At 40.4% G+C, this 16,540-nt stretch overlaps 1 protein-coding gene across 10 annotated transcripts in view; it reads left to right on the forward strand.

Moving 5' to 3' along the window:
• The first annotated feature begins 1,675 nt into the window (after window positions 1-1,675).
• gpatch8 (G patch domain containing 8) overlaps window positions 1,676-16,540 on the forward strand; it is a 28,129-nt gene continuing 13,264 nt past the window's right edge. For 5 of the 10 annotated variants that reach the window (XM_035180237.2, XM_035180241.2, XM_047343813.1 and 2 more), the window contains exons 1-5: window positions 1,677-1,974; window positions 6,500-6,577; window positions 7,484-7,519; window positions 11,371-11,389; window positions 14,630-14,702. Coding sequence is in view for 3 of the 10 variants with exons in the window: in XM_035180235.2 (XP_035036126.2) it covers window positions 14,696-14,702 (7 nt within the window). In the remaining 7 variants the exon portion in view is untranslated. The other 5 variants (XM_035180238.2, XM_035180239.2, XM_035180236.2 and 2 more) reach the window with 3 other exon arrangements.

Here is a 16,540-nt window from a genome sequence, read left to right on the forward strand (position 1 = left end):
TCCAATAGTAAAAAAGATTCCTTGAAGTTAGACTGTACCAAAAGTTTTACCATTCTGTGGAACACACCCAATCTGAATAGGGTTACTTGTATTGACACAAAAGTGCCACAAGATGGAGTCAGAAACTATGGACTTAAGGCAAAAACATTATTACTTAGATTCACATTTACTATGTTATCCGTCTGATGTGCAATCTAATGTCATTATATAGATTACATTTATAAATATCTGTATTCAATTTTAATCATTTTAATCAGCATGGTTTCTCTCAGATGCAACAATCTTGTAAATGTCTACCCTAGCTTTGTACCTAGCAGTGGAAAATGTTTTGGTAAAAGTATAATGTTTTTAATGGTAAAATCAATTATTCAATGCTGAATATTTGTCACAATGACAATGGTTTTAAACCGCCTTTGTTTATTTACTTGATTAGAACTAAATAAACAGTGGTGAATCCTAGACTAAAGTAGATCACAGGTTTTTTTTGTCAACATGGAAAAAACGGTAAATCGCTTGCAGCTTCATCCAGAGACATGCTGGAAGTTCTGTGTCTGTGTCATGTGCCAAAAAGGATATTGATGATCTGGTAATATCCTCTTTTTCAAAAACAAGAAAAATCCCTGGATAGCTTCTTGTTGTGACACTTGTATGAAGAAAGGCCAAACGATTCTGGAGGCAAACCATGGACATATTTTGTTTAAACAGAACAAGCAGCTGAGGAGATTTAATGCCAAAACGTATTAAAGGCATTTGATTGGAACAAAAAATATGAAAGCAAAAAAAATGGAAGTCTGGAAATTGGATGAACCCTTGCACAAATCTATCATCCTAACAGAGGTCACAATTATGCATTATGTTACAAGATAAGAAAACCGACAGGTGCTCTGCTAATCATAAGAGTGATACCTTTTTAAGAGTTAGGGTATACTTTTTAAGAAGGTGTGAAAATGTTGTGGATAGTTTGACACGTTAGTGTTCTACATCAGGACTGTTACTTATACATCTATAGCTGATTCTGATTCGGAAGGGAGTCATTAGCTTGTAGTTATATCATCACTTACTAATAGTGTGATCCTCCAGGTAGACCAAAAGGTAAAATGTGGCTCATGTTTTGAGGTACATTACAACCCATTTAGAAAATATCAGTACAGGTTTGTTGTTAAAGGGAGAACACAAACTAAAATGTAAATGTTCCTGACACCAACCCAACATGTTAAAATGTAATTACTAACCTTAGTTGATGAATCAGAGTCAGAGTTGATTGCCAATTATAGTTGAGTAATTGTTTAAGTCATTTGTAAAGCAAAGCCATATTGATATGAGTATGTGAACCTGAGCCTCAGGGAAAAGTGATGTGGGTTTGTCCCTATTTTCTTACATTTTATATGAAACTCCAAACAACCAGTCTTAACAAAGATTATTACCAAACCTATTAATAATGAACAATGGGCTGATAATAGCAATATAGTTCTCCTATGATGAAACAAGTATTAAAAATGTAAATAATTGCATTAAAGTAGGAGGACAAATTTATGTAATAGTGCAGGAATAATACATTTGTTGACACGTTACTTAACTTTGGGCACGTTTCTATATTAAATCTGTAATTTATCAAGGCACCTCTGCGGGCCCCTTTATGTCAGGGACCAACAGGACACTTGCCTCTGGTAATGTCAGCTACGTCAGTGGAGCAGATCACGTAAACCACAGACATGAAAGCATTAATATGTCTGAGCTGAATTCCCACAGGTGACACTGTAACATCCTGCTGGAGACAGGTTCGTGAAAAGTCAGTTGACTGAATCGGTTGTGAAGTGCGCAGCATCCTCATCATCATCATCTTCATCGCCACCACCACAACCGACACAGCGCTGGTGTGTAGGACGCGGACGGAGCGAGCAGCGGAGAAGCTGCTGCTGTGTTCAGAAAATGGCCGACAGATTTTCTAGGTTCAACGAACAGCGTGATTTCCAGGTAATGTGCGGTGCGACGTCGAGCATGTACACGGCTCCTCGACGCGTCCGGGTGATTCTTCACACGGACTCAGACGTGACCTCAAACGCCGTCGTGCAATTCGGTGTGGATGTCGCTCGCTAGCACCGCAAGCTAACGAAGCTAACGCCAGTGCGCTGCGGCGCTTTTCAATTTAACTGCCCTCACGTCTCCGCTGCGTGGATCATTTCACTCACGCCGCGGGTTATTAACCGTAACATCGGTCCACGTTAACCCGCACACCCATGCGACAGTAAAACACACACCCGAGTCTGATATGCTTGTTAGTGACCTTGGGAAGTCTGGTTATTTATCGACATATGCTAACGATGGATAGCTAGCTAGCAGGTAGCTAACTCGACTGCACGTTGGGTGATTACAGTGCTAGCCAGAAATGGCTGTATCATGTTGACAACTGGGGCACAGCCACTACGGCTAGTTAGCACGTTTAAATGGACACAGTTAGCTTCTAGTGGACCCTTTTATGTGGTGGTAGGATATCAAAGTACGTCTAATATCTGGGTTAATAACTATAAACGACATTCGAGAAGATGTAATTCAGATATCCAAACACGTTCTACGTCACACATTGCTGTTTGTCTCTCTATTGGTGTCAAACGTGTTTTGCGTTTGCTCTCTCTGTTGTTTCTCTTATGATGTAATACGCCTTAATTTTTTTTTTCTATGATGCAAGTGAAATGATAGGTTCCTAATTTTTAATCCTCAAAACAGTAGTCAAGTGCAGCATAAGCCCTGAAAGTGTTTTAGCTGCTCGGATCTACAGCTGTAATGGTCGATCAATCAATTAAGCGACAATCGAACTAGAATATTTTGATGATGAAATGAAAATGTGCTTTTCTAAAAAAGTGTTTCACTGGATTCAATTTAAGTGTTTGTCGAACATGATAACATCTTTGGATGTTGCACTGTTGGTCACACCAAACAAGACATTTGAATATGTCAACTATAACTGTTGGAAGGTTTTACTGCCATGTTGCACCATGTCAAACCTTATGAATAATCATTGATCAAGAAAATGAACGGCGGATTGATTGACAATGAAAATGATTAATAATTGACACCCTTCTCTAACCATTCCACCTGTCACGCTGGCTCCGTCTAATGTACCTTTTTAAGGGCATGAGAAAACAAAATGCACCATTGAAGCTCTGTGCAAAATGTAGTGCAGACTCAATGTGAAGCTGATATATGGCTTCAGCAGGTTGAGTTAATCAAATCGAGTGGATATCTTGCAAAGTAACGGTTGTTTCTCAGCCCTATTTGTTTCCCTGGACAGTGTTTCACTGTTGAGCTGCGGAGCACTGACAGTAACACAAAGAGGGGGTTTTATTCTAAAAGGACCAACTCTGGAAGACATCCTCTTGAGTTTTTTTTTAGAGTTAAGCTGGTGCTGTATCGTTGCTACTCATTAACTTTAAAATATGTTTGTTGATTTTTGTCCCACATCCTTTTTAACAATAAAATATTGGCAAGGACCTTTTGATGGACACAATGAACAGGAAGGATGATATAAGTTAGAAAACCCTTTTTCAGTACATATGTTCATCTGTATGTTGTTTTAGGACAGACTTGAATATTGACCATATGCTTTTAAAAGTACTATTCAGTGGATACAAAGAAGGCTTCATGATGTAGGATGCTAACACGGTATACTTATTTTGCTAGCTCTGTCAATAAATATGGCCCTACTGCAAATTCATTACACTATTTTTGGCAAAACACATTATTTACGGTTATGTATTTACAACATGAGTTGAATTTCACAATCCAGCTATGAGCTCTACCACTCTCTTATCTGTGAACTGTGACCACACCCAGTAAAAGTAAAAAAACAACACTACTGGTTAGATGACAAAAGAAACCAAAAACCTATTTGAAATTGGTTATTGGGTCATTTTTTGGTTTGAATCTGAATAATTTCTAAATCCTGCATATGATGTTTTGAAACAGCCATGCATTACCTGGCAACAGTAATATTTATTTTATTCATCCACCTAACAGGATTTGAATTTTTTGGAGCTTCCCACGTTATTAGCTAACACTCCATCTGGCAGCACAAGTGAGTCACGTTGAGTAACAGTTTTACCATCCATGTCTGTATTTGTGATTTATTGTCTTGCTCAGTGACATTTCCGCAGAGTGGATTTAATGCCAATACGGAAAATTGAACCCCAGGAACTTTAGTGGCCCTGTATGACTGCTTTTCCCCAGTGATCTGTGCACAAAATGGAGATATGTTGTATCAACGGTGACGTTCAGGCTGGGTCATACTAAGGGCTCAGATGACTAATTTGAATAAAAAACACAGATAGACATGTCTGTCTCCTTCTGTTTTCCTGTTCCCCTATTTTGATAATAACACCACCTTCTATAATTTATGCCACCACTTAAAATATGGGCAGTGTTTCTGAACAAAGAAAGTGAAGCTTTGGTTGGGTTTGAACGTTTTTTTGGTTTATAAAACGTGTGGTAGTCGTATGAGATATTTTGGTCACAGATAACAGTGTAGTATAAAAGTTGTACTGAAAATATATTACATTTCCTATATTTGTAGAACTATTACTGTAGCTGTTGGTAAAAATAGTCAACTTATCAGACATGCTGTGAAACTGATGATAAGTTTAGAAATGTGTATAAGGAGCGGTTTGTGTAGTTGTTTTTTCCTCTACGCCCACTGTGTTGGTATCCAGTTAGAACTCAGTATTCTGCTGTTTTGTCAGTGAGGTGAATTGCTGTGTGGTCTGAATGAGTCTGTTGAAGGCAGCTCCAGCACAGTGCAGCTCTGTTTGTGAGATCTGATGTGAAGGCATTCATATGCTCAGTATTCAGAAAGTTGCTCTCTTGACTCCATGGACTAAAGCTCGCTGCCAAGCAACACGGCGTGGGAAACACCCACAGATGGTCTACCTAATATCCATTGCACAACCAGTCCAACAACTCTGTTGATTTACATTGTTGTTGGAGCTTTAGCATGTGGCTAATCTCGAGCTGCAGAAACACACAAGGCAATTTATGAGCAACCAAACAGTTGGCCAGCAGTGGCTCTCTCATTTCCTAATGTGGGGTGGAATGGAGCATCCACTTCATTGCCGTAGCACAAATGGAAATCTACTGTGTTAATGCACAGGGGAGGTCAGAGGGGAGATAATTTCTATGCAGCATAGATGTGGTGTTTCTGTACCAGAGTCGGGGAGATAAGGAGGCGAGCAGCAGAGAGAATAAGACGTCATTGTGAGGGCGACTGGGCTGATAGCACATTTAGTGGTCTAAGCAGAAAGCCAGAAGGAGGACACATGGGAAGGGAGGAGGGGAGCAGGGAGCCATCGATTTGTTCATAAATAAATCCTTTGCTCTACCCCAGCATCTTCTCCTCTTCTAATCCCTGGCTTTAGTCATACTGACGCAGGGTCCTGTTTCATTTGAATTAATGACGGTCAGTTTGGCATCAAATCACATCATTTTTGTGGGCTGATTTGAGCAGTTGCTTATCTCTGCAAAGCCAGTTTCCCAAGAGAATGTGGCGGGTAAAGCCTCCTGCATGGCCCAGCCCTTTATAAGCATTGTCTTGTCTATTATCATTTTAAGCTGCATGTTCCATCCCTTAAGGAAACATAAATAAATCTCAATATGTCATAACGATTGTTACATTAGATTAAGCTGCCTACACTTGTGTGATGGCCAGTTGCTACAAGCAGTAATTTAATAATAAAACAGCACAGATGTTTTTTTTAACTTACATTATGGTGCTTTTGTGAATGTCAGGAGAAAACAAGACTTGCATACATGACCTTCATGTCTCCTTTAGTGCATTAGAGAGGAAGCCATCTGTCTCAGAGCAGAAACAGCTCTATAAACACACTTCTTTTATTCTGGGGAGCAAGCCCATTACTCAATCTGTATCCCACCCAGGGCACAGATTTAACCATAAATGCTCAGTTACTACAAGTGAAGTTGTGCTTCAGATTCAGACTCCATACAGCCCGGGGAAGTCTTCCTTCTCTGCCGTCACTGCCAGAATAAATTTGCCAAGAAATAAAGTAACTGAAAAACAAACATGTCAAGTACATTTCAAGTTGTGGCTGTGAAGAAACCAAAACTCTCCCAAACTAAAATTTTATTTATAATATAAATATATGCTTTTTAAAGAATTACAGGAAACTGAATAAAAGGTAATAATATGCAAGAAGGTGACACATGGTTCCAGTCAGAGTATTGTATATCTGCTGTACATACCTTTTGGAGCTTAGCAGCTATGCTGGATTTTATTAGGATGTTTCTCTACATATTCGGTATATGTTATGATATAATGTTCATTATTATCTTCATATATATAAAAAACTGATTGTCTTGCTTGAAAAATCATTAAGTGATACAGTCATCAGTCATCAAAATAGGTCCTGATTTTGTGTTTGTTGACCTGCCAATCAAACCACACTATCTCCCTGTTTTGATTCTAAAATAAGCTTCGGTGTGATGTGTCCCTCAGGGTGGAAATCACTTTGACCAGTATGAAGAGGGCCAGCTGGAGCTGGAGCAGGCGTCCCTGGACAAGCCCATCGAATCGGTAAGGCTACATCCATCATCCTGAACCATTGGACCAGCTGTGAGAGTGGATATGATTGGTCCAGGGAGGAATAAAAACCACATCTTTTATTTTACTCCATTCATTCTGTCCATGTAGATGCATCCCGTGTTTTCTTGAACACACTTGCCACGTAACCTGTAGAATCACTTGTCTCATGTCTATTAATTCCCTTTAAAAGTCCCTCCCACTTCCCATGTCCTCTGCCTACTCCATTTCCTGTGTGACAGTTAAAATGATTGTGTATATATGCTAGATCTTACAGTTTTTTTATGTAGAGTTTACAGATATAAAGTTTTATTTTTTATTTTTTTTGTATTAGTCCCATTAGTCATTGTTAGTCATCCTAGCACTGAGATGAGATGACTCTGAAAGCATGAAGTGGATAAAGCACTGTCATTAATGGCTGCCATCTAAATACTGGAGTTGGAACAAACTCAAAAAATCCATATTTGAACAGATTTTATTCTGAATTATTCATACAGTGGCTTTGAGTGAGGTTCGGCATAAGAGCCCTCCAGTTTTGTCCTTTTATGGTATGATCCATTATTGCTCAAATTTTTCAACCAAAGATTCATTCTTAGAAATGCATCATAACCAAGAATAAACACATTTGGATTGGAAGTAATAAAACAGTCCGATTAGGTAGAGTTTACAATGTTAGATCTGTTTTGCTTCGGCTCAAATATAAAATCCATGCAGTGCTTATTCCACACCATTCCAGCAAACGAGAGCACATATTAGATGGTGTGAATGGCTACATTTGTGTTAGAGTGAGTGTGTGTCTATGTAGCTTTAGAATTCATGTGTTAGTGTATAGTGTTTGTGTCTATAGGACAGTTATCTTATTGTACACAACTTGGGGTGTTCGACATTTCTCTCCTGCAGCGAATCGGCCCCTATTAGCTAAGCAGCAATGACCCGGTTTGTATTTGCACGCTCTGCTTTCTTACTCCTATCTTTAGGGTCCTTGTAACGCTTCTCTTACTATCTTCTCTCTCGCTCTCTCTGTTTCACGATTGTCTCTCTACATCTTTTCTCTCTCTCAAGCTCTTATTTCTCTCTCGCTCCCTCCCTACTACACAGTGATTCGGTGTACAGTACCCTCTGTCATTCTGTGCTGGCATGGTGCTTGTGCAACTGGAACTGCATTTTTCGCTGAAGAGGCACATCAATAATAGCGCAGGCAGCTCTTTTCTTTCTGTCCCTCCCAACTCTCCATCCCCTCTTCTGTCTCTGAAGCACTGTGGTGAGCAGGCCCTAACTCCTTGTACCTCCACAGTGTCGGGTTAACCTCCACAGTGTCGGGTTAACCTTTCCTCAACATCAGTCAGTGTGCTCTGTTAGCCAATTGGATACCATCAGTGACCAGGTTTAGATCCAAATATATAGATCCAGGGTATTGAACATACATGTATAAATAATTTCTTAATAATCGTCTGTCCAGTCAAGGATCAATAAATTATCAATCATTAAAAACTTGCACGAATAAACAATAACTGTCCTTTACATTTTGAGGATTTTCTAGAGATCATTTTAGATGACTCTAAATTTGAATTTCAATGAAAAGAGCTATAGGCTATGAATGAAAACACAGTAACCAACTAGAGATGTTCTCATACCATTATTTTTTTCTTTCCCGATACCGATTCCTGGACTTTGTGTATCGGCCGATACGGAGTACCGATCCGAAACCAGTGCATTTAAACACGTACATAACTATTTTAACAGCAGTATGCTACTAACCCTGTATGAAAGCAATGATTGCTACCATTGTTGTATAGCCTGTCTCCGGTTAAACTCTTTGAAAATCTCTTCTTTTTTTTAAAAAACGGCTACAAACCAAGAAAGAATGCCATAGAACCTCTGAAAAAATAACACAAATAAATAAATCTAAGAATACAAATAAATTACTTTAAGTAGCTGTAAAAGTAAAGTCTTAAATACGATGCACATCACCATTTTATTTCTGGGACTTTCCAGCATGAAATATAGCTGAATTGCTGACATTTTATTTAACGCTTCACTACCGGAAAGCACTCCTCCTTTGCTGCTCTAAAGGCAGTACTTTCCCATTGCAGTACAGTGCAACTGCTGTTTTGGAGCGATGAAATTATTTCCGGTAAAAGAAAATGTCAATTTATCTGGATGAAACTTGTATACTCTAAAGATGTGGTATCGAATCTGTACATAGATTTGTGTATTCACTGTTGCCTGACCAGCATCCTCCGCAGTATCGGAGGCATTTCCAAAGCTGGTATCAGAACATCTCTATTAAAAACCCTGTATATTGTTAAGTTTTGAATTTTTGCAGCACAACAATTGGGAATTCAGTCAGCCTTGCTGACCATGGTCATTTTCCTATTTCTTACAGATATATGCTTTTCTTTTTTTCTATTTTACCCCAAGATCATATCTGTAGCCTGAACATGTGTTTTTCATTGCTAGAATCCAGTGAACCAAGAGCATTAAAATTTTATATCCTGGTCGAGTTTGAGGTATGACTCACATGCACACAAACCTCCAGCCTTGAGTGGGTGGTGGAGAGGGAGAAGAGAAAGGTAGAGAGGTGGCCTGCTCACCCGGCTTGAGTTGCTCTTTAACTCCTGCGCTATTATTTGTGGAGGGGCGCTGAGGGCCACGCTACAGCATCACACAGTTATTCACCCATCCGTGGGGGAAAAACGGCCAAATCAGAGGTCCTGTCACCTGTAACTTAAATACAGATAGTAATGTCTGCACACCTGATGTTTCCCCTTGGAAAGCGGAATTTTTATCCACAGGCAACTAAATGTGAAAATTTGCCACAAATTATCATTATTGATTTTGGTGAATGCGACACATTCTGTCAGATAGAGGTGAATTATGGATATAATCATATCACTAGAAACACAGGACTGTATCTGCCACCTTAGTGTGACCCCTAAGGTGGTAGGACTTGTTGCAGTTGTTCACAAGCAACACATCTCGGAGCTGCTGGTAAATGCTTTTGCCCGGCTTCTCGGAGCCCCTCCCCTGCCAATTATTGTGTGTGATCTATAGGCAGCTAGAGGTCTGTGGTACTTTATTGGGATCTTTTTTCTCTTTCTCTCTTCCCCCTTTTGGTCTTTGCTCTTTCTCTCTAACATTGTTTTTGCATTGCATGTTTTAACTTGGTAGCATTCAGTACTATTTCCTCTCAACACTCTTGTCCTAAATCACTACTACAGTTTTCCCTTCCCAAAGTCATTCCTCCCACGTCTCCTGCCCCCCTTCAAGTCCCCCAAACCCCCGCCCCTCCTCCTCCCTCCCCTTCCCTGACCCCGTCTCAGAGCGATATGCAGCGGGCAGCCTCAGAGCCACAGAACGCACACATACACAAATCTAACAAAGGTGTATACAGGCCACAGGAAGATTCATTTTTTGGTAGGTTCATCCAAGTTGTGGTAATTACTATTTCTCTCTTATACAGTTAGCGAGGCCAAAAAGGTCTTGTTTATCTTTAAGTGTATTGGCTGTTACTACATCATGAAGTGTGTAGGCTTTTGCATGATAGCCAGACCACATTTGACACAGCTGTTAACTGTTAGACTTCTGTCAGCTATTAGTTTAAAAGAAGAACACATGAAAAGGTCAAACCATCTTGTAAAGGCTTGACCTCTGGATTAAGCACCAGTCTTCATCCAGTGAGCAGCTGGGGTGACAGGTTCAAGGTCATTGTTCAGGACGCTCAAATAAAAACACTAAACAAACCCCAAAAAATAACCTCAAGCATTTGTCTGTAAACCAGTCTGATTGGCTTTTAAATTCAGTAAAAACACTAGTACCACTGTCTCTCTTTAAAGAAACAGGACACCCCTCAAACTTGGGCTATTGCTGTCTTTACTTAACTTTGCCAAGCTATCGCTTGAGAATTGGGTCTTCAGATTTATGAGGTAAGTATGATCTTTAAATTATGTGTAAAATTGACATTAATCCAACTTAAATGCCTCTGTCATTTTACCCACCACTGAGGTCAATCTTTAATCCCCTCACAGGGAAGTAGGAGCTTTCTGTTTTAGAAGTTTGCCATCTGCAAAGAGACAATTGTTTTCATTTAGTCACACCTACAGTGGATGAGACAGTACAGGAATGTACAACACCAGGGACCTCCATGAGTTTATGAGGAGCAGCGGACAGCAGAGCCTGTCCACGACCAGCTCACGCCAGAAGACATTCCTCAGGGACACGAGAAAGGATGATGAGTAACTGCAGCGGTCCACTTCTTGCTAGACAGATCCCTAAAGAGTCTGTCTCAGTCTTTGCTTTTTTGAAAATCTCATATCTGTTTCAGCGCAACCATCAAGAACAAATACAAAAAAGGTCTGGTTTAGGGTAGTTTAGATTTAGAAAGCTGAACCAGAGAAATTTCACACACAAATGCCCTTACTTTACACATATAAATGGCTCTATACTCTGAGGTCTCTAGGTGGGGTCCCCTGCATATCGCTTCTTTTACCCATATCTTTTACAATGCACTGTGCCTATGAAGGCACAATGCACACTTTAAAAACACCTCCTCTTATAGATCTCGTTTGTTTGGATAACATTTTCTATTTTTTTCTTTCTCCTGTATAACTCTCCATTGGTGGATTTATTGACATGCCTACATTTTCTGTTTGTATACAGTATTATGTTTGTTTAAAAGCAGAGAGAGAGATTTGCATTTTTAAGCAATAGAGAAGCTAGCAAAATTGCAGTTCAAAGCGTTTGGCCGGTTTCTTACGTTGTGTCACGTGTGACTGTTTTTTTGACAGCCCAGTATTTTAAAGCCAGGTTCGTATGGAAATGCCTTCACTCCACTTGCACTGCTGTTGGACTCGCCGTCGTTGCTTTCATCCGTCTGTCTGTCAATTCTTTTGGTGCACTCATCTGTTGTTCAACATGCAGTCTGCGCCACATCTCCGCCCCCTGACCTTTCCTGAGCCCTTTTTGGTCTAATCTATTTATTAGCGTTAGCAGTTGCGACTCGTGCCTCATCCAACCTGCCCTTCCTGTTTTGATACTCTTTTTTTAATCTATGTGATAAAATAGATAACATGTGAGATATTTGGAAGAAGAAACATGTTAAATTTAAGATGGGGATAATATTCTGAGCTTGCAGAGGCTCAGCTTTCACCAATTATTGTGAAGAGGCTGAGCAAGACTACGACTCAGGGTGCATTTTATTTCCCTCCTTGCTCCAAGCTTCATACACCAGCCAACCCTACAAATTAATATAAATGTTCATGTGCAGTGTTGTTGCACCATAATCCTGCAGTAAGGGACAGAGGCATGCCCAATGTCGGTGGGAGGGGAGGCATTCACTGCAGCAAATTCTGCAGTGTTTCTCCACAACGAAGTCAGGGTACATTTTGTCCACCAGTCAGGGGAAAACACACTTAACCAGCCACAGCCTCTTAATTCTGTTCATCTTATGACATGACCAGAAACCGACAGGCAGGGACAAGTTATGGAGTGATAGCATGATAGTGTAGCCTTCTGTGTCCTAGTTATGGGCTGAGACAGGCTGGCTGTCTCTAGGTCTCTGCCCACCATGTCAGCCCCAGCACAGATCCCTCTCTTATCTCGTCCCGCAGAGGAAAGGATCTGACAGCCGCACAGCAAACAATCATGAACTGGAGGGGAAAAAATACCAAACCCTAACAGAAACAGGAAGTGAGTCAGTGTAGTCCTTCTCTAGGGTATTAGAGGCAAGCATCAGCTAGATGTTTTGAACCTATTCATTCGAGGCATCATGGTAAAGAATTGCTATTTCATGGTTGTTAAAACTGACATGTTATTTTTCTACCAAAAATCTTGTATATAATAAGTCAAAGGAAGGCAACAGTTTCCTCTGAAACGCCAAAGATTAAATCAAACATCCCATTTGAGACCTTGTGGGCGGAGATGCAGTGTGTGCTGTGTGTGTGACAACCACTCCCCTTCACATGCACTAACCCATTCAAGCCCAGCTCACCTCCACCATCCTAGAAACTTACCTTCACTATGGCTCAGCCTGCTCTGTTCTGCCCCATTTCCTGACCTCCTCTTTTGTCAAAGAGAACTAATTGAGCCCCGCTGAGCCATCACCTTCCTCTCTGTGCCTGATCCACCTGAGACTAACTAAGTTGTTTGGTTAGTTTTTTTTATCCATCCACCATCCCCAGCCCGCCCCACCCCTCTGTATGTGTACCATTCACAGTGCTCTACTAACACCGACGATGCTTTTTGTTAAAACTCTTTTAACAAAAAGCTGCATGCTGTTTTTTTTTCTTCTGTTTTGTTCCAACCCCCTCACTTTCTGTTTGTGACAGTTGATGTCAATCTCTTTGTGATTATAAATATCCTTTTTGTTTGGTTTGTATGTTTTTTGTAGAATGCAGCACTCTGGTGAATGTTAGCCAAGCTTGGAATAGTTATAATCACAACAGAAAAAACACTGCTTATTAAGAAATCTCATTGTTTCCTGTTTATTTGTGCTTGAGGATGTACTGTAGTGTGTAGTGGTGGGACGGTCTTGCATTTCACTTAATGTTTTTTCTTATTTTCTTGCTGACCCACACTAGTGATATAACAGTCTCAGACATGCACATTGGGCCCCACAGTGTGCTAGGAATTCCTGTTGTGGATGTTCCAACACCCAAGCCTCTCTGATTCGTTATCAGTTGCCTGGTCTTGTCCTCATTGATAGTGTAGAGTTTGTCCTAACAATCATTAGTATTGTGAGTAAATCAGAACATCAGTGCAGTTGCACACTTTTCTGGGTCCTCTAAAGAGCTTGATTTAAAGCTACTGTGAGTGTGCTGCAATTTGTAAAAGCCGTCTAGTCTTTAAAATAGAGATATTCTGACACCATTTCCCATCCAAATACCAATTCTGCATATCTGGTGATACAGAGTAACAATAAGACACCATTGTATTTACAAAAAACTTGTAATACATAAATATATATACATATACACCATAACATGTTAAATAGAAAATGGTAAATAGAAAATCTTGAAGCATTTCCGATGCTGGCTTCAGATTATCTCTACTTTAAAGTATTTTCTCTTGGCTATAGGAATGATATCTTTGTGAATGGTCAAATTAGAAGCTTGCTAACGACATATGTTCTTGATAAGACCGTGTGAACAGGTTTGGGAACAGAATATTGATAACAGACCAGAGACGCTGGAGGTGTCCCAGAACATGCACAGCATCTATCTCTAGTACATCTAATGGGGTTACATGCTCACAATGTCTCCCTAACTTCACCTGCACACCCACATATCCCCCTCACACGTGCATATTCTATCCACCCTGGGCCTTGTAATGGTAATCCAAGGCCCACTAGCTCCACGTCTGTCTCTTCCTCTTGCTGTATTGTTTTTTGTGACAGCTGCATACGTTTCATGGTGCTCCCCTTGTCATGGTTGCGGAATCACAGCAAGCTTGGAATTTCTGGTCTTTGTTTTTGTTAATGCAAGATTTCCATACCTGTTTTGTGTCACTTTTCTTTGTGTACTAAGATCTTGCTCTGTAGTGGTTCATATATGTATGCGTGTGATACATATATTACCCTCTCCTTCCTCCTCCTCTTAACTTCTCAGCTAGTGAATGTGACTTGATGTTTTATCTTTATCATCCCCAAATATAACAGAAATGCTCCCACCCAACTCCTTTGCCTTAAAAAGATTTTCAATTAACTGTACTTCCACGGTACTTCCTGTAGTTTACAGGCCACACATAGCCTCATGTATTTATCATAGTGGAAAAACTACTCTTCCTCTCAGTTCCCCCCCTCTTATCTCCCTCCCCCACCCACCCCCAACTACCACTCCTTGTGCTGGAAGACACTGATGTTACACGCTGTAGGTGATGTGGATGATGATAATGGTGATGGTGGTGGTGGTTGTGCTGATGATGATAGCGTGATCTGAGTGTTTTATTTTGTTTTGTGTGTGTGTCTGTTTTTGACCCGTGCCCACGGGGAAAAGCTCATCTTATTATTGGAATATTTTTGGTTTTTTTCTCCTCTGTTCTCTCTGCTAGGATAACATCGGACACCGGCTGCTTCAGAAACATGGCTGGAAGTTGGGGCAAGGACTTGGCAAAAGCATGCAGGGTAAGAAATCACTCTTCTGCACACCTATTTTCAAAGTATGCTGGTGGTACTGGGCCACTATGTTATGCCATTTTCTCCCCCCCTCATATTTCCAGGGTTTGTTTTGTACTAGCAACTTTTCTTTTCTCTTTCACATCCTTCCTCTGACCTCTTCCTTTGTGTCTGTTACTGGGTAAAATGGATTATTATTTAAACAAACGTCATTTCAGTTGTTTCTGTTCTGCTCTCGTGCTGCTGTTTTGGAGCTCTGGACGCTTATAAAGGAATAAGCATGAGAAATGGGACCCTGGGGATTGGGAAATGGAAGCAAAGTGTTTATTTATCTTCCTGTCATGCACTTAGCTTTCAGCAATTTAGACTATGGTGTGCTTTTTTCACTTCTAAATTGCAGAATAGTTGTTTAACCAATTTGCTTTGAGAAACAGTGGTTCTGAACTTCAAATCTGCTGTTGTGCTAGTTTGTTTTCTGGTCTCTTACCTTCTCCAGAAATAGAAAGCTGCTTTAAAGCCATTTACTCATTGGAGGTAACTGTGATTGAATGGCCGAGTTGATATTTAGTCGCTGTAAGAGGAATCAGGCTCAACAGAGCTTAGTGTGTGGGTTAGTCTTGGCTAACGTTAGCACCTCATTAGCTCAACCCTGTTGCGCTCATAGGCTCATTGGCTCATTGGCTCACAGGCAGTGGTGCAGAGGCCTAGCATGTTTCCACTGAGCTACCTCCTGTATGTTCACTCACTTTCCTCATCTATATCTTCATTCTCTGTCTTTCTAACTTTTAACTTTAACGCGCCCTCATAGCCTCACCCTTGCCTGTACTCCAGGCTCTAGAGAGGATGATGTATAGCATTGTCAGTGAGTGATATCATCTCTGACAAGCTCATGAATCCTTGCAGTCTGCTCTGAAGCTTGTTTTTCCACATAATTTCTGGCATTTAGTCTTGTCTACCTCATTCAGCATGTCCTTCTCTGTCTTCTTGGTCCAACCCATTTTAACAGCAGATTCACCAGTTCGATTTATATAACTCTTACGCATTTGTCTCTGACCTCTTCTTCTCTCATGGTGGCGCATTTGCAACTCCTACCCAGTGCATTGTTCTCCATGTAAACCCAGCAGTGACAGCTGTGCTCAATATCATCATTTTAATGAGAAACAACCACTCAATCTGGAGTTTCCAGTACACACCCAAACTGTGGTCATAGCCTTACACTTTAACACATAGGAGCCTGTGCAGAACTAGCAAAATAAGTAAGTCATTAAAATTCACATCATAAATTAAATATGCTGAGATATGTGTTCAGACTTGTGCTGCCTAACTGGATTTGTTAGCCGCATTAGAAATATTATGGAAATTACCTCTTTCAAGTCGATGCCTTCTGTGTGTCTATGGTTCTGGGAATGAGAATTAAAATTTTCACAATAGTCTGACAACAGACAATTCTTGATTGTTCGCTGGACTCTAGGGTTGGGAATCTCAAGGCACCTCACGATTCGATTTCGATTCAGAGGGCTACAATTAGGTTATAAAACGATTATCGATGCATTAAAGAATTTTATTCCTATACACTCTGTGACTACTAGAGGTGTTCATCTTCACTAGCCTCATGATTTGTGCTTTAAAAAAGTATTTTAGACTGTTACTACAAGTGTGCTGTAATCTACAAAATAAGGTTTTCAATTAAAATATCAGACTACAGTCAACAGTCGGCCTATAACAGTGGTCAGTGCTCTCCACATTGATTTGACATTCATTTAGTTTACACTTGTGTGCTACATCTTTAGTCTTTATTGTATCAGGTTTGCCCCTTCTGGGGTCCCTTGGCAGCATCGAGGCACATT

Source organism: Hippoglossus stenolepis, chromosome 16 (genome assembly GCF_022539355.2).
Source record: "Hippoglossus stenolepis isolate QCI-W04-F060 chromosome 16, HSTE1.2, whole genome shotgun sequence".
NCBI lineage: Eukaryota > Metazoa > Chordata > Actinopteri > Pleuronectiformes > Pleuronectidae > Hippoglossus > Hippoglossus stenolepis.